Raw genomic sequence first — 24,440 nt, 5'->3', positions numbered from 1 at the left:
TCTTCTCTTCATCTTCGCTGTTCAAAGGTGGTTTTTGAAAAGCAGAGGATTCTGAGTTGAGAATGTGTTCTTTCATGTCCTGGTTTTAGGTTGATTCACTGTCTGAGGACTTGACCTGTTTCCAACAGGAGCTCCCCTCTACATCTTGCCCAGGTGGCTGTTTGAAATGTTCCTAGTACTGTTTCTGACTTCTCTTCACCCATAGTTGTAAGCAGTGAAGAGGGTTTTGAAGGACTTAAGTGTAGTTTTCTCCATAAACTTTAGCTTCTTAGGATTCCATTTTTATTAAATCTTAAAACTTTCCAACTGTTAAATTTTCTGTCCACTGCTTTTCTGTCTGTGACCCTCCTCTCCATCCTCCTGTTCTCTGCACCCCCCAGACTAGGGTTGTGTTGGCACCATTACTAAGGAAGTACCCTCTGAATATTCAGTCTGATGCTGTGTGTATTTTGAGGCTTCTTGAACGGGTCCAGCCCTGTGGGTCTACGAGAACAGTAGCTCTCTCCAGCCTTACAGGGCTTTCTCACAAACATCAATGGTCAGCCAAAGGTGTGCCTGGAGCTCTGGCTGCATAAATCCTAGTCTCTATTTACCTCAAGTCCTGCAGAACACTGGGCTTCCCATCCTGCAGCCTGCTTATTAAGCCAGGGAATTGTAAGAGTCACTTTATTTATCTCTCTTTTCTTAAGGATCACTGTTCCATGTCACCTGTTCCCCAAAGCCTGAGGGTCCATCTAGCTCTGTATTACTCCACTGTGGACTATGGCAGTACACTGACTTGTGTAGTCCTTACTGGGGTAGCTCCTTCCGTCATGGTTGACATGATAAAGAAGGATGATGCCTTCTCCAGATGTGCAGTCAGGTTCACGTAGGAATGCACTGTGGAGAGAATGTGAAGTGCAGCTGAGGTGCTGCTCACTGATGTTGCCAGATGATCCTGTCCTCCTAGTGGGGGGATGGTCTGCAAAGAAGGAGACCCAAAAGAGCAGACACGAGAGCTGTTGCTCTGGGAGGCCTGCCTGGACCTCCAAGCACATCAGCAGGTCCTGTACTCAGCAAGCATTCACTGAGCACTCACATGTCCGCCTCTCTGCTAGAGCTGGAGATCTCTGTCCTGAAGGAGCTATGTAAATCTGGCACATTTGCTTCTCTGAATGTCCGTGTAACTCACTCCACATCTGGGCTGCTGTGTCTGTTCATTCTGTCTTCACTTCTCTTGTGTTTCTCTAGTTTATATGACCTTTGCACAGCAGCTTGTTCTTATTTGTGTGGACGAGTTGTCATATCTCTTTTATTGGAATTTTGTGTTATATTTAGCATATGCGTTCATGTGTGTTTCTGCCTGTCTGTTTCTGTGTGTTTGTCATGGGGGAGGCTGCGTGTGTGTGTGTGTGTGTGTGTGTGTGTGTGTGTGTGTATGTGTGTCTGTCTGTCTGTCTGTCTGACAGTGTCAGAAGACAGAAGACAACTTGTAGAGTAGCTTCCATCCTCCTACCGTATCAATTCTAGGGACTGAGCTCATGTCATCTAGCTTGGCAGCAAGCGTCCTTACTAACTTGGCCGTCTCACTGGCCCATATCTTTTTCTTCTATTGATACTTATTTTCCTGTCAGAGTAAAAGTCCTTCCAAACATCTCTATGCTGTGAGAGACCTGGGCCCTGCACTTTTCCCTTGGAACTTGTCTGTCACCTCTGAGTCTGCTCCTTTCCCTCAGCCCACATGCTGCCTCTCTGCCCCTGCTGAAAGCACCAGAGTGGAGCCTTGGGGTCTTCACCACACTCTTTCCGCAGCTGAGATGATAACTCCAGAGTGGAGCCTTGGGGTCTTCACCACACTCTTTCCGAAGCTGAGATGATAACTCCAGAGTGGAGCCTTGGGGTCTTCACCACACTCTTTCCGCAGCTGAGATGATAACTCCAGAGTGGAGCCTTGGGGTCTTCACCACACTCTTTCTGCAGCTGAGATATGCCTCATCCAAAATCCACCTCTTCCTCTTACCTCCCTCAGTCCTGGCTGAGCTGTGACCTTTCCAGGGTCCTGTCTAGGGTTCTCTCCTACCATCTCACCTTCCCCCCATTCCTGTCTTCTTTTTCTTGATTACATGTATTTCTCTCTGAGGTACACTGTGAAATGAACGTGTTTGCTGTCTGTCATCATAACAGCATGTGCATTATGTGAGAGCAGAGGTAATCTACTGACAGAAACACCTTGACCACTGTTCCGCACTACTGACAACGCACGTTGTCACTTGTTGAATTAGAGTGTCTTCACTAAAGTGTGGGTTGGCTTCTTTGCCATATTACAGTTATTGAATACACTCATTTCATATTCTTAAAAATGGATGATGAGAGCATTTTACACACTTTTTCTAAGATCTTCTCAGTTGCTATATTCCATTTAAGACATTTGCTCTATTGTAGACATGCAGCATTCAGGAGATAAAAAGTTCTCCAACACTGACTATGTGCATAATTTCAGGCTGAAGGCCACAAAGATTTAGAAGACAGTTTTGGTGGTGATTAGTGGCTCTAGGGTCATAGATAAGCTACAAGGAAATGGGATTCCAGGGAGACATCACATCACATCCAGAAACCCAAAGAAGATCCCAAAGAAGCATAAATCCCTCTACATATAACACTCTTCCTATCTAAACATTAATATGTGTTTATGAGTTATAATCCTTTTTATACAGTCCTCATAGAAAATACCCTAAAAGGAAGCCACATGAAACTTCTTTAGTAAAACATATATACAAGTGTACCCCACAGCACAGTGACTTGTGATTTGACATCCAATAGGTGCTTCGAGTTCACCACCAGCTAACTCATTTAGTAACCCAGTTTAACCTGGCAGGACTCACGTGGTAAGTCTGGTTCTCAGCTCTCTGTGGAATGTTAAGGAGCTGCGTACATTGTGCGCCCCACCCCACCCTGCCAGCACTGTTGTGTGTTAGACACTGAATACCATACGTGACCCTCGTATATAACAATCCCAAGTTCTGATGTTCATCCAGCTCAGGCTTGTGTAAGACCTGAGTGCTTGTGTATTATTTCACAATGCCCTTTACTGAGCTGAAGCCCACTCTCCTCTCACTTTTGGTTCTTTTTGCTGCTACCCTTACTGCATTTCTCCAGCTTTGCCAACCTGGGAATACTTCATGTAACTAAGAAAAAGGTATTTGAAACACTGGAAGCGCGGATGACAGAGGCGTGTATAAGGGGCTATAATCCTGGACTCTTGGTGCATTCTGAGCTTGCCTACCTACAAGCCGAGGGTGGAGGAGACCGGCAGCTCACAGGTGAGCACCCTTGCCCAGCCTTACTTAAGGCCTTCTGTGTCACAAGAGGACAACTGTGTCCATCAGTGTGGCAGTCCCTGGGGGGAAGGAGCTAGTGCGATTGAGTCGTTCCTTTCTGCACTGGACACCTCCCTCATGCATAAAACCTTTACACAAGTATTTCCCCCTTCTCAGTGCACAGTGGCGTATAGTAGGAATATTTCATTCTATTTTCACATACTACATGTGCTTTAAACTCTTAACCAAGGTAGAAAGGTAGATAGGGAGAGGATGGCAGAAGACAGCTGTTACAATAATCCAGAGAACATGCGGGTTCCCGTTGATGACTTTAATTTTACACAATTTAGTGGGGCTGTTATGTAAAATTTTACTAGCAGTTGGAAGAATTTCAGGCTGAAGTACCCAAGACAAGACCAAAATTATTCAATTAAAGATAAAAATCAGGAAAACATTACCAGAGATACCAGTGAAATTCAAAGGATCATTAGGGCAGTCTTTGAAAGTATATATTCCAATAAATTAGAAAATCTTACAGAAATTGATAAATTCAGATACATTTGGCCTGCCAGTATTAAACTAAGAAGATATAAACAACTTAAACAGACCTAAAACAAGTGATGAAATTGAAGCAGTAATAAAATGTCTCCCAGCTAAAAAAGTCCCAGTCCCAAATGGAATCACGGCTGAATTCTACCAGATCTTTGAAGAAGAGTCAACACAAATTATCCTTAAACTGTTCCATAAAATAGAAAGGGAAGGAACATTACTGAATTTATCGTCTGAAGCCAGTATTATCTTTATACCAAAACCAGATAAAAGAACAACAGAAAAAAGAGAAAAGAATAAGTCAGTATCACTGATGAACATGGATTTATAAGTTCTCAATAAAATGATACAAACCCAATTCATCAACACATTAAAGAGATTATTGAACATGATCAAGTTGGTTTCATTCTTAGAATAAAGAATGGGTCAGCATATGAAAACCAATAAATGTAAGGCATAAATAGACTTGAGAACAGAAATTACATGTCATCTAAATAGATACAGAAAGCTTTGGACAAAGTATAGCATCTTTTTATGATCTAAAAACAATTAGAAATAAGAGAACTATACCTCAAGATGCTAAAGGCTATATACAATAGACAAAGCCAACAGGGGAAACAACATATTTCCTTTGAAAGCAGGAATAAGACAAGGTGTGCCTTTCTCCACTCTTACTCAACATAGTGCTTGAAATCTTAGCCAAAGCAGTAAGACAGGAGAATGAAATAAAAGGATACAAATAGGAAAGGAGGAGGTCAAAATATCTCTATTTGCAGACAGTATAATCCCATCCACAAGAGACCTCACTAGGAAGCCTGAGGTCTGAGAAAGTATCAAGTACAGAATCAGCATACAAAACTCAGTGGCTTTCCTCTATACCAATAGTGAACACGCTGAGAAAGAGCTCAGCAGAGGTAACAACCAAGTCTAGTGACAGCCATTCACAATAGCTTCAAAATAAGTAAATCAGATTCCTGCCGATAACTAACCATGTGAAAAGGCCTTTACAATGGAAATTCTAAGACACTGAAGAAATAAACAGATGATAATAGATGATGGGAACACCTCCCATGCTCCTGAGTCAACATAGTTAAATCACAAAAGTATTACCAAGAGTGGTCTATAGAGTGAATGCACTCCACATCAAAATCTCAATGGTGTTCTTCATGGAAATGAGAAAAACTATCCTAAAATTCATATAGAAGCACAAAAGACCTCAGATAGCCAAAGCCGTAGGATAGTAAAGAGTATTGTTAGAGGTGTCACAATTGCTGATTCCAGGTTACACTGTAGAGCCATGGTAACAAAACCAGCATGGAACTGGCATCAAAACAGACGTATAAATCAGTGGAACAGAAAATTGAGAAATAAACATAACTATAGCCACCTGATCCTTGAGAAGATGCCAAAACATGCATTAGAGAAAAGACAGCCTGTTCAACAGGTGACGCCAGGGAAAGCAGATAGCCACATAGAAAGGAGGAAACGGGATCCCCATCTCATCCTGGACAAAGTCAGTTCAACACAGATCAGAGGTCTCAGCGTAAAAGTTAATGGTCTGAAACTGTTAAGGGGGCACACACAGAAAATGCTCCAGGAGACAGGCATAGGCAAGGACTTTCTGAAACGGGCTCCAGCCACTCAGGAAATAAAACCAACAACTAACAAATGAAATTAAAAAGCTTCTGTACAGCAAAGGAAATAGCTGAGTGAAGAGACAACCTTCAATATGGGAAAGAATTTTTGCTAGCTATGTATCTGACATATTAATATCTAGTTATATCAAAACCTCAAAAAATTAAATTCTAGGAAACCAAACAATCCAGGCAATAAATGGGCTAAGGGACAAGGAGAGAGTTCTCAAATGATGAAGTACAAGCAGCCAACAGACGTGGTTATGCTGCTAGCCACTAATATTGCTCGGAGATTCCATCTCACCTTAATTAGAATGGCAGTCATTAAGAAAACAAACAGCAGGCGCTCGGCATACAGTGCAGGCGTCATAGTGCTTGCCTAGTATACAGGAAGTTCTGGGTTTGAGTCCCAGCACCACAGAAAAACAGACAGGGCAGCACATAATCCCCGCAGTTGGGAGACAGCATCAGGAGGATCTGCAGTGCAAGGCCACTCTCAGCTGGATATTGCAGATGATTCAGCAGGCAATTTTCACCAAGTCTGCTGGCCTGAATTCAGTCCCCAGGGCCACATGGTGGAAGAAGAGGGCCACCTTCCTCAGCTTGCCCTCTGACCTACACACATGCACTGTGGCCAACAAATGCACAGAGATAAATAAATAATAAGAAAATCAACATGGAAAGTCCTCAAAAATAAAGTAAAAGTAGAACTACCATATGACACAGCTGTACACTCCTGTGTATACTTGCAAAACTCTAAGTCAACATACTACACAGACATTTATTACACGTACGTGTTTATTGCAGCCGTAATCATGAGTCAAGTTAAAGAATCAACCTCGCTCTCCATCAACAGATGATGGATAAAGAAAGTATGATATATATGCATAATGGAGTTTTAGTCAGCCATTTTAAAAAAAAGAAACATCATTTACAGGGCAATGTATGCAACTGGAAGTTGCATAAGCCAGACTACAAACATCACGTGCTGTCTCTCTCATCTCTAGATCCTAGATTTTATATAAATACATAAGATTATTTGCACATACATGAGTAGGACATGAAAGTAAGAGAAGGGTATTCTGTTGGTAGAAAGGGAACTAGTGGGCATGAGGGAGAGGGGCAAGGAGGCTGTGGGACTGAGTATTGGCAGAGGGCTTGGTCTGTTGAGGGGGAGATACTTTTATAAACCTGTCACTACGTACAGAGTATATGCCAATAAAAACTTTTAAGGAAGTATTTCTAGAGGAAAAGAATTGGTCTTTAAGATGTTCTTTGTTTGGGCTTCTGAAAATATGCCATGTTAAATGTTCACACTCCCACCTGCCCTGGCATGAGCAAACTGTACTATGTGACCCTAGACAGGGAGAAGGAGATCATCCGCCAGGCGGCTGTGCAGCAGACGAAGGAGATGGACCTGAGTGTGGTACGCCTCATGTTCACAGCCTTTCTTCCCGACAGCACGGGCAGCTTCACCCGGAGACTGGAGCCCGTGGTATCAGATGCCATCTATGACAGCAGTGAGTACTCATTCCTGAGGCAGGGTCTCTTCATCCAGCATCGAGATCAGACACCAGCCCTACCTCGGCACTTACAAAAGAGCCGAGGCCTGCAGACAGTGACTCAGTCACCTTGAGCTCTAGTCTATTGTTTGTGGAGTGTGACTGTTGCAGTCTAAGGTAGAGGGTTGGTGTCCATTTAAGCATCTTAAGCCATACCACCAACAGAGTGCTCCTCCTTCAGAAAGTGCATTATATTCTTCACATGTAACACCAGTTTCTTACTTCTGAACACTTGATTGTAGGGTAACTTGCTGGTGCTCTTTAAGATGGCCTTATTATCTGCCCTGGCAGCTCTAAAGGGAAACTAATAAAAGACAATTATTATTTTTATCTGTCCTTATCCCCACTTGGTAGTACATTCATTAAGACAGGAATGCCGAGGTAACTGAAGAAATAGTACGTCAACATTGTCTTTCGGTCTGTAGATACTAGACTGTAGAGGGCTTTCAGTAGCCATTAGCATTTACTGTGTAACTCTGTTGTTTGACATGCACTGGGCTTGATAAACAGTTGCTTCAGGGACCCTGCAAGTACAGTAGTCTCGTTGAAAGGTTATGGAATATGATGTGCTAGGAAAGCCCATGTTCCACATGCATCAGCTAGTTAGTTGATTTGTCTAATTTAAACAAGTGTAACAGGAAGTGAGAAGTTTATCAAATGAAAAAGATTCTTACTCAACAGAGAACCTTAAAATGCAGCTGCTGGAGTTTTTAAAGGGGAAGCTTCATAATACTTGCTAGTACAGGCAGCTTTACCCCAAACCACACAGAATGCTAATTTAGTTTGGGGAAAGGAAATAGAACATCTTCATTTTCCTTGGTAGAATTTTTTTTAAAAAAAGTAGCTTAAGAATCGTACTTTTCTTAAAAATTTTAGGACTTTTATAAATGGCATAAAATTAGCATGAAACAAGCCACTGACCTGGTAATTCTGGAAACATCAGGAAAGCTTGCTTCCATATCAGCCTGTGTGTTAGGGGAAACCAGATACCATCATCCAGAAAAGCAAATACCACTATCTGTTCCTCATCTGCTCCTTTCTGCCTCACCTGTTTTGGGGAGAATGAGTGGCCCAGGCCAAGAAGGGCTCCAAGGACATGGGCAGCTACTCTTGCTCTGTTTGTGTCTGTAAACGTGTAGGAGTGAGCTCATCCATCAAACTTCGTGAAACCAGGGCTGAACTAGGGTGTGCCTTGTTTTCTCCCTCTGAACAGAGGCCCCCAACGCATCCAACCTGAAAATCGTAAGAATGGACAGGACAGCAGGATGTGTAACTGGAGGAGAAGAAATTTACCTTCTCTGCGACAAGGTTCAGAAAGGTACGTGTACACTTCCATCTCCAGATGTGAAATACAACTGTCAGAGTCATCTGTAAGCTGCTCACGGTGGACCAGGAGTGTTCTTTTCGCTGTGGGACCTCTCAGAAACATTTCCAAGTGTACACTGTGTTGTTTCCATTTGTCACAGAGGTAAAAGGACAGAGATCGTACATAGAGCTGTTCAGCATGATGATACTTAATAAACTTTGTTTCCCGCACGCAATTAAACTAAGTCACAGTTATTATCTGAGTTTTACATAACATGAAATTACAGAGCCTGCTCTTTTCTCTGAGCCGTGTTGTGATGTGGAGAGAGCCTCCTCGGTCTCTTCCACGTGTCACTGTGATGCCCGGTGGGAAAGAGGAGGATAACGCATACAGGGTCCTCAGCACTTCCCTCCGTTTGCACTTTGAGAAGTCCTTCATGTTTGCTCTCACTAGATAAAGCAAGATTGGGAATTAGTAAAAGCTGAAGGAGTCGTTACTTTCCCAAACCTCATTTTAAATAAAATTATAAATAAGTAGTCTTTATTTTTAAACATCTTTGCCTAGACTGGTATCTTATGGTTTCTGTTGCTGGGAAAATTATCATGTCATGATCAAAGCCAACTTGGGGAGGAGAGGGTTTGGTTTAGCTCTTAGCGTATAGTCCATCATCCAGGGATGATAAGGCAGAACTCAGAGGAGGAGCCTGGAGGCCGGATCTGATGCAGAGGCTCTGGAGGAGCGCTGCCTACTGGCTTGGTCCTCATGGCTCGCTCTGCCTGCTTTAACACCCAGACCACCTGCCCAGGGGTGACACCGCCCACAGTGAGCTGGGCCTTCCCACATTATCAGTCAAAAACAAAAGGCACCACAGGCTAGTCTGGTGGGGACATTTTTCTCATTTGAAGTTCCCTCTTCCCAAATGACTCTGGCTTGTGTCAAGTTGACATAAAACTAATTCCAGCATGACTGGTATCAATCTACACCCAACCCACTGAACCAAAGTCATACTCATTTCTAGACCCTGGCTATATGTACCATGGGCAAAATTATTTGTATTTAATTATTAATATTTATCATTACACTGATATGTTTCAAAATCAGAGGCCTTAGAAGACTATTTCTTTTTTTTTTTTTCTTTTTTGGTTTTTTGAGACAGAGTTTCTCTGAGTAACAGCCCTAGCTGTCCTGGAATTAGCTCTGTAGACAAGGCTGGCCTTAAACTCACAGAAATCTGTCTGCTTCTGCCTCCCAAGTGCTGAGATTAAAGGCATGCGTCACCACTGCCCACAGTGACTTGACCACACAGTGTTCTCACACTGTCCATAATGAACCTGGGGATGGGGGTACCCTAAGGCCTGGGGACCTGTGCTAGCAAGTGTGTGACCTGGTTAAGAAGGTGGGCTCAGAACCCACCCTTGGGTGCCAATCCCTGTTCTGCAGACCTTGCCCTGGGAGAAACAACTAGAAATGATAAACCACACCTTGGAGAGACATGGTATGATATTCCCAAGGCCAGACCTTTTTGGCAGGAGGCTATCTCCAGAATGTGAAGCTGGCCCCAAACCTGAATGTTCTGGACCTCCTCATTCCCTCCCCAGAACTGGAAGACTTCCTAACAAAAGATGCCACCAGAAGGTGAAACATAACTTGTCACCAAATCATGGTCCTGACTCTGAGGTATCAGTGCATTAGATCCCTGTGCCTAAAGGAGGTGGCTGGGCCACAGAGGCTCATGGCCTCCTCTGCAAAGCATCTGTTGGTGGTTATGCAGAAGTGCCTCCAAAGGACAGAAGACTGAGAAGAGCTGTTAAAATGGTCAGCTAAAATAGTGACTTAGAGTTTCCTCCACACAGTGCAACGAAAATCAAAACATCATAAATTGAATGTTAAGTATCATAATACAGCATTTCCCCATCACATACATAAGTAAAATCAAAAGGGTTGGAGGTGAGATGAAGGGAGACAGAGTATAAAAATGACAAGTATCCTGTTCTACTAAGCCTGGGATAGACCTATACAAAAGCAAAGGATTGGACCAGAAAACAATGAAATGATTTATTCAATCCTAATATATCTAAAATTATATTAAAATAGAAATATCAACTTTCACTAGTCAGTAGAGTGGTCCTTCATATGAACTGAGAAGTAAAGTCAAGGAGATGCCAGCCTGAATTATATGTCATAGTTCTGCAGAACTAGAGTGGGAAAAAAAAATCCTAGTTTCATTACAAGAAGACATGGCCATCACTGTATTTAAACCAACTGCCTAATAGGGAGTAAGGAAGTAGTGTGTGGAGGTAGTTCAGCAAAGCGTGTAAGAGCTGGGACTTTGCATCTATGATGCCTACATCCCGATTCCTTCGTTTACTAGCTCTTCAGCAGTGGATAACTTAAGACACAGTCTGGGGCTGACAGGATGGCCCAAAAGTAAAGGCACTTGCTGTCAAGCCTGATGACCTGTGTTCAATCCACAGGATCCAGGTGGAAGGAGAGTACCACCCTCCATAAGTTATCCTCTGAGCCCTGGGTGTGCTTGGAGTATACATGTGTACTCTCACGCATGTGCACACACCAATAGACCCCAGATGAGGACAGCATTAGTATACCTTTATCACAGGACTGGTTGGAGGACTAAATGAGTTAATATTTATGCCTAAAGCACTTAGGACAGCATCTGCCATGTGGGAAGCTTCATTTATGTCAAGTGTTACAGTGTACATCTCCATACTAGGTTGAGTCACACCCAGAGATTCTGATATTCTTCCATACTTCAAGTTTCCCAGAAGTAAACCAGTTTAAGGGTGGAGAAGTGGGAAGTTCACGTGTTGACTAAGACAAAGCATAAGGGATTGGGTAAATCTAATACTCTGCTACTATGAGTAAGTAGTAGATCCCATTCCTGGAGTAAATAATGTGTAAAGAGTCAGCGACCTGTGAAAACTTTAAATGGTGCAAATCTCCTGCTACGAATTCTTTTCAAAGCATTTATATTTACATGAGGTAGAGTGATGTGCTAGCTGCATTTGCTAGCATGCTCATCAGCGTTATTACAGCCATTGCAGTCACGTGCCTGAATGTAACCATTTGCAGATGACATCCAGATTCGGTTCTATGAAGAGGAAGAAAATGGTGGAGTTTGGGAAGGATTTGGAGACTTTTCCCCCACGGATGTCCATAGACAGGTAGGTGGGTTGTTACTGCAGGTTTTATTTTAGTACACGTTCTGCCGTGGTGGAATTCAGTGTTCAGTTCCACATACTGGAAAAGAAACCAAGTTAGTCTCTTTAACATCCATACAGCAATGCTATTTTTATGGCTCTTCCAGAGAAGTACCCTAACATAGAGCTTTGGGCAGGGTGCTGCTGGCTCTGAGAGCCTGGCATGGTGCCTCATTTGGTGACTGTTGTTCAGGTAGTGAATGAAGGCAGTGGCCCTCAGTTCTTCCCATGAAAATGGTTAAAGTATTGACCATTATGGCAAAGCCTGGGAAAAGGGAACTGTGCTGAGGAGTCTGAAGGCGGAGGCTGATCTCATCCTGATGAGTCAGGGTCTCCAGCTGCTTATATGACCAGGGGTGAAGATGCTGAGTCACCTCATTAATTGTCACCCTTTGAGGGTGACTGAGAAATGGTGTTTTCGAGGAATTATCAACAGCCCAAATATTAACCAGTAAATGGCTAGTTAGTCAGTGGGGTGTTTCAAAATAGAATGCTAAGATTTGTAAAGATTTATTGAGAACATAGTATATATAAAAACAATTCACTGTTCATGTGCACAGGAAGCCTGAGAAAATAACAGCAGATCCCTCTAGGAATCTGTACTGAAGAGGTATGTGAGTAGGAGCTAGGGAGGCAAGAAGAATTATCAGTGTGTGCCAGTGTATTCCTCCTACATTTTATGAAATGTTGATCCTTATGAATATCAAGATAGAGAAATATGAACCAAAGTGTGTCCAGTGCCTAACTATCCCAGCACTACCCCAAATTGACACACGCCTCCAGCACAGCGTTACTTCCCTGTTGGTGTCGCTGGCTGCAGGCTGACAGTGGCACCCCGGTTCCATCTGCTCCCACACCCAGTCCTTCATGTGCTGCTCTGAATGATCTTGGGGGCTTCTAAAGCTAATTTGAAAGAGAAATAATTAAGATGCATTAATTGAGATAATTAGACAGCATACTTTTGTGTTTTACTTTCACACGGGTAATATAATAAAAATGTATGCTGTGCTGTGGCGGCGCACGCCTTTAATCCCAGCACTTGGGAGGCAGAGGCAGGCGGATCTCTGTGAGTTCGAGGCCAGCCTGGGCTACCAAGTGAGTTCCAGGACAGCCAGGGATACAAAAAGAAACTCTATCTCAAAAAAAACAAATTTTTAAAATAGAAAGAATGTAGCATAGTGACTGGGACTCTCTCCAGGTGTTGGGTTTGGGCACTCGTTATTTGAGCTTGGAGTTTGAATGTACACATTCAGAGTGTGTCTAGTGCTCACCACCCCTAGAAAACCGATGCCCTCACCAGTGTCTGGGGTTTTGTACCCTGCAGTTTGCCATTGTCTTCAAAACTCCAAAGTATAAGGATGTCAACATCACAAAGCCAGCTTCCGTATTCGTTCAGCTTCGGAGGAAATCGGATCTGGAAACTAGTGAACCGAAACCCTTCCTCTACTACCCTGAAATCAAAGGTAACTGGGTTATTTAGACTCTTGCGCTTGCTCTGAAAGATCAGTGGGTCACCTCCTTTACACAGACAGCCTCCTAGACACCACTGTCTGGATGTGAAGTGCTTATTTTTAGAGACAAGAAGGTAATGACTTGAGATCATGGAATTAGCCCCAGTCGCTTATGATGCTGTTATTACTGCCAAACTTGTATGAGATTTAGACATTTGGCAACTTAACCTTTGAATATTAAAATCTGGGGTTGAGCGGCAAGATGGCTCAGTGGGTTAAAGCACTTGATGACCTGAGTGTGAGCCCCAAAACCTGTGTGGCGAAAGGAGAGAACTAACTACCAAAAGATGACCTTTGACCTCCACGTTGGTGCTGCAGCCTGTGCACAGGAAGAAGGGGAGGGAGGAACAATGAGAGAGAGAGAGAGAGAGAGAGAGAGAGAGAGAGAGAGAGAGAGAGAGAGAGAAGGAGGAGGGATGCAGAGAGGGAGGGAAAGGAAAAGAAAAAGAAAGGCTCAAATGTTTTTTCAGCTACTCAACACCACCTCAAGCGTTAAACAGAAAACTCAGCCACCATACAGTGCAGAACTATAAATGAAACAGTTACTATAAGTGAAACAGTTACTATACTTTTCCTCGCCAAGGACACATCAGGAAAGGTGGACTATAGTTAAAATACAAAGTATGATTTTTTTTTTTTTTTTTGAGATACTAAGCATCACATTCCAGGCCTTGTAGAAGCTAGGCAGGTGTCCTACTACTGAGCTGTAAGCCCAATTCTCCAATTATAGTAAGTTCTCAAAGCAAAGCATCCACAAACCTATGAAATTGTTGAGGAGACAGCCCTGGAGCCCGTGGTCTAAAGAAGCCTCCAAAAAGTCTTCTTCAGTGAGAAGCCACTTGGGAGGTTATTGAAGGTGAATAGAAGTCAGGGCTTCCTCTGTTTATCAAATAGAGAAATGCTCAGGGGCAGAGGTGTGACAGCTGGTGTTAGTCCTGGAGAAGTGATCTCTGTGAGTGCTGAGATGGACCGAGGAAGGCTGAGGCAGGGGAGGGAGGCCAGGTCTAGGCCTGCCTGAAAACTGTCTGGGATGACACAGTCAGAATGATGCAAGAATCCAGTGGGGCTTCAGGAGGGTTAGAAAGGTCCCCGAGCCTGGGAGCGAGCCTCAGCAGACACTGCCATGGTGGCGCTGTGGAGACCTGGGCCTTGGGTGAAGGGAAGTGGAAGAGAGACTCAGAGTCACAGACGGTTCTAGCATTTCCAGACTGGAAACTGATGGTGTGGTTAAGTGGATGGGGCATGAAGGGAGGAAAATCTGAGGGTGAAGGAGAAGCTCATTGTAAACGGTTCAGTTCAGGTGCAGGGTGGAGGCCAATCAAAGGCCACACCCAAGTGGGTGGAGACTCAGCATCAGGAGACTCCCTGATCCCCCCGCAGAATGTAAGTGCAGGAACACATGGCACTGGTCAGCCTCTTTGTACCTCTGTTTTCAGGTTTTTTGTTTTTTGTTTTTTTTTTTTTGAAATCCATGGTTCTGAGAGGAGATCCATAAACTTGGAGGCTACACAAAGGACCAAGCCCCAGCAAAACCAGCAATGTCTGGGTCAGAGGGAGTGAGGCTGGAGAGGAGGAGGTCAGCAACATGACTGCCATCAGATGCAGGGCCCTAGCTGAGGTTGGGAACACAGAGGGGCAGCAGCAGCGAGGCCCACCCAGTGTTGGTTCCTTGAGGGCAGAGGGTGATGTGCTCAAGAATGTGCTGTCGCAGAGCCGTTTAGAAAGCATTTCTGGGAGTCCATGTTTCTGAGCTGTGATCTCTGCTGGGTCACTTTTACGGGACATTCTGTGGCTGGCCTACTTCCTTCCTTACTGGCCTGAAGTCTTCTAGATCCTTCTGTCCACATAAGACGACGTGAAAATCCATGCTTTCTTTACCTGAAGCCCCTGCCCTCTAAAAATAGGAGAAAAAAAATTATCTTTCCTGAGGAAAACAATAGAATTCATCTCCTAAAATATGCCTTCAAAGTAATGTTATCTTTGCTGATGCAGAATCGTGAGAAAAAGAAGAGAAAATACAGGTTAGCTACACAGGATGTGAGCCTACAAACGTTCTGAGCTTGACTCCCAGGCCGCCTTTCCTGGTGCTGTCTGCACCAGACACTTTGCCACACTAGCAAAGGCCCAGCTTCCTCGGTACTCCACCTCAGCAGGGTAGGGGCTGTCTAATGGCTGGGTGAGAGGATGGGGTTCACCCAAGTTCTGATTTCCCCAACAAATTTCAAACACACCATCTATACGTCATAAATACGAATACAGCTCCATAGAGTACAAACAATGTAAAAATTATCTGGAGAAGGAGAAGTGGCAGCTGAGCTCTAAGGACAGAATGGCTGCCATGCATTAATATAGTACAGTCTGGTTATTGTATTAGAACTCTTAATTGTGGATAATAGATTCCCTCGTTTTATTTTCCTTTTCACATTCTGGATTTTGTTAATAGTGTTTTGCCTGTGTGTATGTCTGTATAGCACGTGCATGCCTGGGGCCTGAGTTACGTAGGAGGGGCTTTCAGATCCCTGGAATTGGGGTTTCAGAGTTATGAGCACCATGTGAGCACCAACATAACCACAAAGGCTAAATGTACACTGGACCCATCAAGTCAGCCATTAGCATGTATGAAACATCGCCCTCTCATTACCACCCTGAACTCTGCATCCTCTGGAATCCTTCCTTGACACCGTATCTTACAAACACTTCTTAGGGACAGTGAGGTCAGGAGACAGTTAAAATAACCAAGTGAGGGGTGGTTATGTGGCGAGAAGATACTCAAGGACTTTCTGTACTCAAGCAGAGAAGGACCGTAGTGAGTTTTCGGTAGGAAAAGCTAGAAGTCAGGATGGAGAACAGTGATGTTTTAAGTTATAAAAGACATGACCAAGCTAAATACAGGCATTTGCCAGAGAGCCCGGAAACTGAGACTGAAGTGCTGTCAAGGCACGTGTGCAGGGAAGGTCGACAGAGGCTGGACTTCTCTCTGTGCTGCAGCTCCTGTCTACGGTCATTATTAATGCAGCGTTGATGTGCAACACTGTTCCTGAAGTGTTGCCCAAAAGTAATAGTCTGCTGTGATAAAAGGGCACTGGGCTCTGGGTCTGACCTTCTCCACCGTAAGATGAGAAAGTCACTTAACCACCCCCAGCTTCAGCTTCCTCTTCTGTGAAAGGAGATTCTGTAGAAGTGACCATGAGCTTCCTTCTAGAATGAGCATCCACAGTGTACCCTGTGGGACCACTGTGAAAAGCAGACTGAGAGGCTGGATGGACCCGGTAAGAAAATCTCCGCCTTCAGGTCTGTGGGACTGAGACTAGCAAGTTCCTTCATGAAGGCTGTCCTGTGGAATCTTCTGAAATAGCATCTTGTCACTGAAATAATCCTGGCAATGCTATACCCAATATTTGAAAATTATCTCTTAAAATTTTGAATTTGGAGAATAGAGAAGTGGTTGATCAGTTAAGAATGCTATTGCTCTTTCAGAGGGCATGAATTCTGTTCCCAGCACCCACATAAGCCAATTCACAACTGCTGGTAACTCTAGCTCAGGGGACAACACCCTCTTCTGGCCTACACAGGTACCTGCTTACATGTGGCATACACTTACACAGACACATAAGCCAAAACAAACATTAAAAAAACTTTAAATTTTACAGCGAACAGTAAGCATCTCTCTTTAAAAGGGAACACACAGTAAGTGTGAAGCCTTTTTGCTAGAAACCCTGCCAGCAAACAACATGTTGGCTGGGGAGACAGCCCAGTATGTGAGGGTGCTTAGCACGCAAGCATGAGGTCCCGAGGTCAGATCCCCAGAACCCACACAGAAGCCAGTCACGTAGCATGATCCCACGGGACGATGGGAAATGGGTCTTCAGAAGCTCGTGAACCAGCTAGCCTGGGATACACAACAGCAAAGAGAGCCGCCCTCAAACAAGGAAGGCAGGGACCAACACCCCAGGTTGACCTCTGACCTCTACGTGCATGATGTGGGCAAACCACGCCCCCCTCACACACCTGGATGGGATGGGGTATCTTTTATAAAAAATAACATTTCTAAAGATGAATAAGTTACCTGTTGTGTTTCCTGCTTCTTCTACAGTGGAATAAAATTCCACGTGAGATAACAGTTCATGGGCTGACTGAAAATAGCTATTAGTTTTGGTATAACTGGTAGGGAAACTTTATAAACCTTTCTACAAATCTTTAGTTAGGAAGTAGCCAGAGTCTCTTCCCCCCAAGTTCACTGCTTTCTGGCAGAAGCTCATTTTCTTCATAATCATCCTGGTGTGCCCGACTTTGGCTTTAAAGGGACTAGTGCGGTCCACATTGCTACTGTACTTTCTCCTTCAGCTGCAGTAGGTGATCCAAGATAGTCCATAAACACCAGCCTTGTGCCTCCCTGTGGGGTGACAGAGACACCCACAGAACTAGAAAAGTGGAGATCTTCCTGAGCATAAACAGTGATGAAAACCGGCACTGAAGAGTCAGACACAGGACAGTTGTTAAAATCAGCCTGTTCACTGGATAGAGAATACCATGTTGACTGTTTTATGTAAACAAAAGCTACCTTCACTTCTCCGCCCCAAAGACAAAATAAACAAGTATCTGCTAGGAAACTCACAGACCACAAAGGAACAGGGACACCATGGTAGATGCCTCACACAGTGACGGACTGAGAGCACTGTGGCTGACGGCCACACAGGCCATGATGGAACTAAGGGCAGTCACAGAATTATAGAGGACATCTTGGCTAATGAGAACCCAGACAGTGAGGAACAAGAACTAGAGAACCCCATGAGGAGCAGCAATCCAAAGTCTCTAGGCACGTACATACACCTGGACAGGCCACTGGCCCAGAGGCAGTCTCTATATTTGATCTGAGACCCTAGGGGCCAAACCGTCAGTCACGAACCTGTAGGCTTTCTCTGTGTTCCCAGGATCTATCTATTTCTCTTGTCACAATAGTCAGGAAGGAATAGGTCTCCATTGTTTCACGTCTGCAGTCTTCCTTGGAGTTTCTAGAAAGTCCTATATACAGTGACAGATGTAGCTCCCTTAAATACTGTCCTATACACATCATTCTCTGAGACATTCAGTAACTCTCCTCTAAGCAAGCCCCTTAGGTTCATATTCCTGAGGCTTCCCAATGTGGGTGACCCGAGTCCACCTTACTTCTCAAGAATTTCTTATACTAACTTTTCACTCCAGCCAAAATGTTTGCCTTTATTGTCAAAAGCACCCCATCCATGTTATTACTTTGAGAAATTCCTCCATGTCTACTTGCCAGAATATCCCCTGTTCCTCTAACATAAGGTCTATGGTCTTTACAGAAGTTCAACAGACCATGATTCTGCTCCATTAAGTTTTCACATGCATACCATCACAGTGTTTCCCACTAAATCTCTGCCTTCAAATTGAGATGGAGGGTCCTTGACAGCAGAGATTATGTGTCGTACATCTCTTTATTCCAGCACCTAGCTCAGTGTATGTACATAATAAATGTTAGCTGGTTCATCATACTTGTCTTAGGTGTACAAGAACAAGTGTTCACAGTGTTGGCTGGGTATGGCAGTGCATGCCTCTAATCCTAGTACTTGAGAGACAGAGACAGTTGAATCTGTGTGTGTTTGAAGCCAGACTGATCTACATAGTGAGTTCCAGGCAGCTAGGGCTATATATGGTGAGACCCTATCTCAAAATAAATAAGTAAATAAATGAAAGTGCATTTTAAAAAGACGGTGCATCTTTGGGTTGTCTAGATCGTGAAGAGCAATCGGCTCTTTCACCAGCTTGTTAACACTGGGAACTTGGGAGACGTTGCCTAGTGGAGCTGGGTGGGTGCTGAGCTGTGGTCGTCGAGGCTGGTTCTTAGTCTTCATGCCCACTGGAATAAGTATCATGCTTCCTCCTTGGGTGCCCTCTATTTCCCTTTAAGGATTTAAAAATATCCTGAGAATCAATAGTCTCTCTGTGGCTGCTGGTGGGACCCAATCAGTCTTTTCCCTCTGGTTTCCCTTCCTGTAAACACAGACAAAGAGGAAGTGCAGAGGAAGCGCCAGAAGCTCATGCCCAACTTCTCGGACAGCTTCGGCGGTGGCAGTGGAGCCGGAGCTGGCGGTGGAGGCATGTTTGGTAGTGGCGGCGGTGGAGGGAGTACCGGAAGTCCCGGCCCAGGTACGGGAACAGTCTCTTCTGTGGAAAGCCTTTTCATGTTGGTGAGGGGATAGTTTCCTTTCCCAGGTTTCCGAGCATGTCTCCTGCTTGAGTGGCGGTGACATTACTAATTACGAGATTTTAAATTAATGGACATTTTCCTACAAAGGTAAAGTTTTGTCAAAGGAGTGTGTTGTGTGTTCACCTTCCAGTACAGTGGCTCCTCCCCCATCCAGTTTCACTTTCTGCCGTTCAGTTGCCCGCGGTCAGCCTGAGTCTAAAAATACTACCATTGTCTTGCCAAGAGAGAGACCACATGCCCCAAACTGTTAGTGCAGCCTGTTGTTATAACTGCCCTGTTCCTATGATTATTGTTGTTCATCTCCTGTCTTCTTACATTGTGAACTTTACCGTAGGTCTGTGCATCAGTTTTAGGGGGTCTTGGACCATGTATATCAGGATAATGGGTAATCCCCAAAACTGTAAAAAGGAAAAGTCAACTGAAGCATTTATCTAGAAGATAACCTTTCTCAAATAGTTTTTGAGTATTTCTCCCTTTTTTGGAGGAGCAATTGTTGTATTATGCTGGGAAACATTAAAACAACAATCATACCTGTTACATGGTAGATATGTATTATATATAATACTGCAGACTCTCGACACTACACTGTAGAACACTGAGTCACAGAAAATCCTACCACTGAAGACTTATCAGGAAAGCACTGTGATGCTATGTGGATGAACCACTTCTAATTTTGCCATGCATATGTTACAATAAATATTTATGAGCTTCTGGATACATCTGTGATCCTCATGCATGGGTTTTCAACCATTTATTTATATTAGATCTTTATTATCATTACACCACAATCGTAGACGTAGAGTGGTGGGTGCCGTGTTTGTTTCTGCCATTAGCTTGAGCAGTTCCTCATGGTAATACAGGTCTTATAGAAGCGTGATTAAGTATCATGTTTAATGACTCATACCAGGTTGAGTGAAAACCCTTATAGCACAACTGACTTGAATGGTGTTTCCTGTTTTCTGTGTAATGTGCTATGCTGAGCATGGCTTTCCTTTTATTCCAGATAACTTAAACTGTCCCGTCAGAGTGTGTGGTGTTACGTGCTGACTGCTCCTCTGGGGAACTTTATCAGTTCATTCTTCCACCAGAAAGAATGAAAATGAGAGTGGTGGCCATTTTGTCCATTAAGGCATCAGTCTATTATTGTATTTGGAGTTTTCTCACCAGGGGTCATCTTATTTAACTATTTTCATGTAGCTCTAAGTCTTGGTGTGACTACTTGCTGTTAGCTGTTCCCCTTCACATGGGAGGAAAGGACCTTCTCGGCATCAGCTTCTCCAAGCCACCAGTCTGGCACTGTCTGTGTTACCGCAGTGGAATTCACCTGTCTTTTCCCACAGTGTATTCTACTAACTCTTGGGTGAAGCCTGTGTAGGCTGGCACTGTGCCACACCACGGCTTGTTCCCCTGAGTGTGTACCCAGCCTGATAACAGTCTCCCTGATGTTCCTTTGTCTCATTGCTGGCTCAGGGTATGGCTTCTCGCACTACGGATTTCCTGCTTACAGTGGGATTACATTCCATCCGGGAGCCACTAAATCCAACGCTGGGATCACCCATGGTAAGTCAGACTTGAATACCAAGGAAGAAAAATGCACAGACAACAGTGTCATCTTTAAAAGTTTTAGAAAATAACTTTCCAGTAAATTCTTATTTTTGTATAATTCTAGGAGAGCATAAGGAATATGCCTAACACTTATATATTTACTCATGACATTGCATGAATGGAAATAAGGCAGAGGCACAATGCAAAAAAACCTAGACTTGACTATCCAAACATAAAAATAGCACCTTTCCTGTCTGTCTTTTCACCTCAAGTGCTATTCTTTTGAAATCAGTTTTCATTTTGGAGGACTGGTCTTTTCCACTCACATACATCCTCTAAGTATCTGTGGTTACAGTCTGCTCATAGTTTGTATGAAGGTATATTCTTGTAGCCGTGGAAATTATTCTATAAAACCTTTCATATACACTACATGTTTGTGCCAGATGCATACATCACTGTAACCTTTTTTTAAAGATCTTAACTGACATTGTACTTTATCCTATAATTAGATAATGATTGTTTCCATTAACTATGACTTCATGACCCTTGTGCAAGGAGAATACTAGTCTTGGCACAGTCTGGACAGAAGATGGGGTTCAGAAGACACAGCGCTGGTGGTGGTAGAACTGGGTTTTGTACCAGGCCGGCCAGGAGCCTTGGGTGGCCTTGTCCTGCCTGTCACATAACATGGTTCCATCAACAGAGTGATCAGAGGTAGAGACGGCCAGACTGAGTGGAGATGAGCTTTGTGGTTTCCCTTGCCACTCAGCACCGGGAAAGAGAAAGAATGGCCTTCAAGAACTTTCCATTTTCTTCAGCTAACGTTCAGCATGCAGAACTTCATCCCGTTTTTCTCCTTCACAGAGAAAATGAGATTCATTCCCTCTTTTTGTTTGCGAGAGAATGTCTCTGTGTAACCTTGGCCTGTGATGCTTCTCCTGCTTCTGCCTCCCGGGTGCAAGGAAGGAGGTTATGGGGATGAGTAGCCACATCTGCTGCAAATCAGATAGGAGTGTTTGGAAGATGATCTTTTAAATGTTTCTGGATATTTAAAATATTTCCAAAACATGCCAGGTGTTGTGGTGCACTCCTTTAATCCCAGCACTCTGGAGGCAGAGCCAGGTGGATCTCTGTGAGTTTGAGGTCAACCTGGTCTACAGCTTGAGTTCAAGGCCCACCAGAGCTATACAGCAAGACCCTGTCTCCAAAAGTAAATGAATAAATTTAAAATATGTCCAGAACATATTGTTTATGTTATGAACATTCATATTTTTCCATTTTTAACAAACCTGCCTTCTTTCTTTTTTCTGCCCTATGTTAAAACTGTGAGTTATAGTTTGATTAATAGATTTTACTAAGAAAAAGCTGATGTTTTTGCATTTATCCTAGGAACCATAAACACGGACTTGAAAAATAACCCTAAAGACGAGAGTGGTGAGGGAGAGATTCTAAATGTCTCTGAGAAGGAAACAGCAGCAGAAGATAAGGAACCTGGCATGTCCAGCACCAAGACTGATACAGTTGCACTGACGTCCACCGTGGAGGACAAGGAATGGGATGCTGGGTTTCAGGGTAGGTGGGCATGCCCACAAGGGTTTCCACGGGCAGCTGGGGAGGGTGCAGTTCTAGGTACAGGCAGCTGTCTCCAGAACATGGGTTTCCTTCCTGTTAATCTAAAGATGATGGGTCAGCAACTCGTTTGAGCGCTCTGCAAGGTGTCGTGTGCCTTCCAAGAAGTGTCTGCATGCGGGAACTTGTAGTCCATTGCCTGGTCATATGCAGCTCTGGGTATTAGAAGAGGCAATTCACTTTGTCCCTAGCCCAGGTGACACAGAAGAGTGTCCACATCCTTCACTAGCCCCTCCCAGCAGCCAGCTCAGCTGCCATATAGAAGAAGTTTGCCTGAAAACGAGGCTTTTATCTTTGTTATCCTGCCCTCCTTGAAAAAGCAGAAGTTCAAGGAAATGTTTCCTTTGAACAGGCCTCGTTAGCGTATGTCATATTTCTAGGTCAGACATCATCCAGAAAGAAAGAGTAACATGGTGGTCACATACGGTTACTATCAAGTGTTTTCTTTTTTCTGTTTTTTAAATACCTCTTTTGAGATGCACAATCTATGTCCATGGAGCCATATCAAAACGGGTTAAATGAGCCCCTTGACCTTAAGAGAATGAATTCTCCAAAGACACCAGTGGCTCTCTGGGATTCTGTCTGAGGCCAGAGGGCATGTTTCTTCTCTTTGACTCAGACTGGATTCCAGAAGCAGATTAGCTTATAAAACGATTGATTATTGAAATCATGGCAAAATCCAATTATCCTGAGATTGATTACTCCCTGTAAGTCATAGACACTGATTGTTCTCCTTGAAATAGCAGATAGTTCTAAATTGTCCTCATGGCCCACAGACACGTTGAAATCAATCTCTTGACTATACTATCTGTCAGTGAGACAATGCCCAATTGTGCTTTTTCTAGTCACCCCATTCCAGAAGCACCAAAAGGAGCATTTTCAACTAAAATGGTGTGCCATGCCATTCGTGTAGGGCGATCGAATGAGACTCAGCTGTGGTTGTGGACATTGCCTTGCAGATAACCTCTTTCTTGAGAAGGCTCTGCAGCTCGCCAAGCGGCATGCCAATGCCCTTTTCGACTACGCGGTGACAGGGGACGTGAAGATGCTGCTGGCTGTGCAGCGCCATCTCACCGCGGTGCAGGATGAGAATGGGGACAGGTGAGTGACGTCAGGACGGCTGCACAGCAAGCACTGTCTGGGGACAGGGACGAGGACGAGGCCTTGGCCGCCACGCCAGCTAGACAGGGAAGGCTCCTGGGGGCTGGACTAGAAACAATCTGCTTCTCCAGGTGTGCCCTCATCTAATGAGCCCTAACATATGGTATCTCTAGGCAAGAAGACTCAGCTGTGTGGATGGCATGTTGAGTGTTAAACCTCTGCTTTGTTTATCAAAATAATTGAGAGAATTATTGACAGTCCTGCAGAGTCCCTAGAGCATTATTGTCTTATACCCAAGGAAGTGCCCGGTGACGACAACAGTATCAGTACAGTAAATAAGAGGAAATGCCTCTCCTTCCTAGTTACTGCTCCTTCTCTGTGGCCTCTGTTAATGTTCACCAGGATGTGAGGGGATCGCGCTCTGCCGCAGCTCCAGGCCATGCTGCGTGGGAGTCGGACATTCCAGACACCACGCCTGCTGTCTGTTCCTGAGGTTCTGTTTGCAAAGCCACCTGGCTCCCTTCTAAAACAGTTCTCTTAGTCCTTTCATTGAGACTTCTGAAATGATCTAAAAGCCTATAAAAATAGCCAGAGCCAGCAGTCTTGAGATTCAAGTGCTGTATCTAAATGATCCTAAAATAGCATCAACACTGAAAGTCCTTTTCTGTGGAAACATTCCGGAGTGCTCTGTGTTAAGTCTCAGCTTAAAAACAGAATTTGTTAGACTTTTGGAGAATGCCAACCTCAGGGGTTTCATACAGAGACCTTTGTCCTCATCGCTTGTGGCGTAACCAAGGATGTGGTATAACCACTGGCCTTGTTCTACAGTACAAGAGGAACCCAGACAACCTTCTCTGTGT

The 24,440-nt window shown here is 44.1% G+C and overlaps 1 protein-coding gene across 1 annotated transcript in view; it reads left to right on the top strand.

The window, feature by feature from the left end:
- Nfkb1 (nuclear factor kappa B subunit 1) overlaps positions 1-24,440 on the top strand; it is a 117,119-nt gene that overhangs the window by 73,381 nt on the left and 19,298 nt on the right. Inside the window, exons 8-16 of the mRNA XM_076575033.1 lie at positions 3,136-3,299; positions 6,841-6,999; positions 8,255-8,359; positions 11,438-11,529; positions 12,890-13,028; positions 19,101-19,244; positions 20,776-20,865; positions 22,240-22,422; positions 23,439-23,580. Coding sequence (XP_076431148.1) covers positions 3,136-3,299; positions 6,841-6,999; positions 8,255-8,359; positions 11,438-11,529; positions 12,890-13,028; positions 19,101-19,244; positions 20,776-20,865; positions 22,240-22,422; positions 23,439-23,580 — 1,218 coding nt within the window. The remainder of the gene's footprint in view (positions 1-3,135; positions 3,300-6,840; positions 7,000-8,254; positions 8,360-11,437; positions 11,530-12,889; positions 13,029-19,100; positions 19,245-20,775; positions 20,866-22,239; positions 22,423-23,438; positions 23,581-24,440) is intronic.

The sequence above is a fragment of the Peromyscus maniculatus genome, chromosome 6 (genome assembly GCF_049852395.1).
Source record: "Peromyscus maniculatus bairdii isolate BWxNUB_F1_BW_parent chromosome 6, HU_Pman_BW_mat_3.1, whole genome shotgun sequence".
In the NCBI taxonomy this organism is placed as follows: domain Eukaryota; kingdom Metazoa; phylum Chordata; class Mammalia; order Rodentia; family Cricetidae; genus Peromyscus; species Peromyscus maniculatus.
This window is presented reverse-complemented; position numbering and strand designations above follow the sequence as displayed.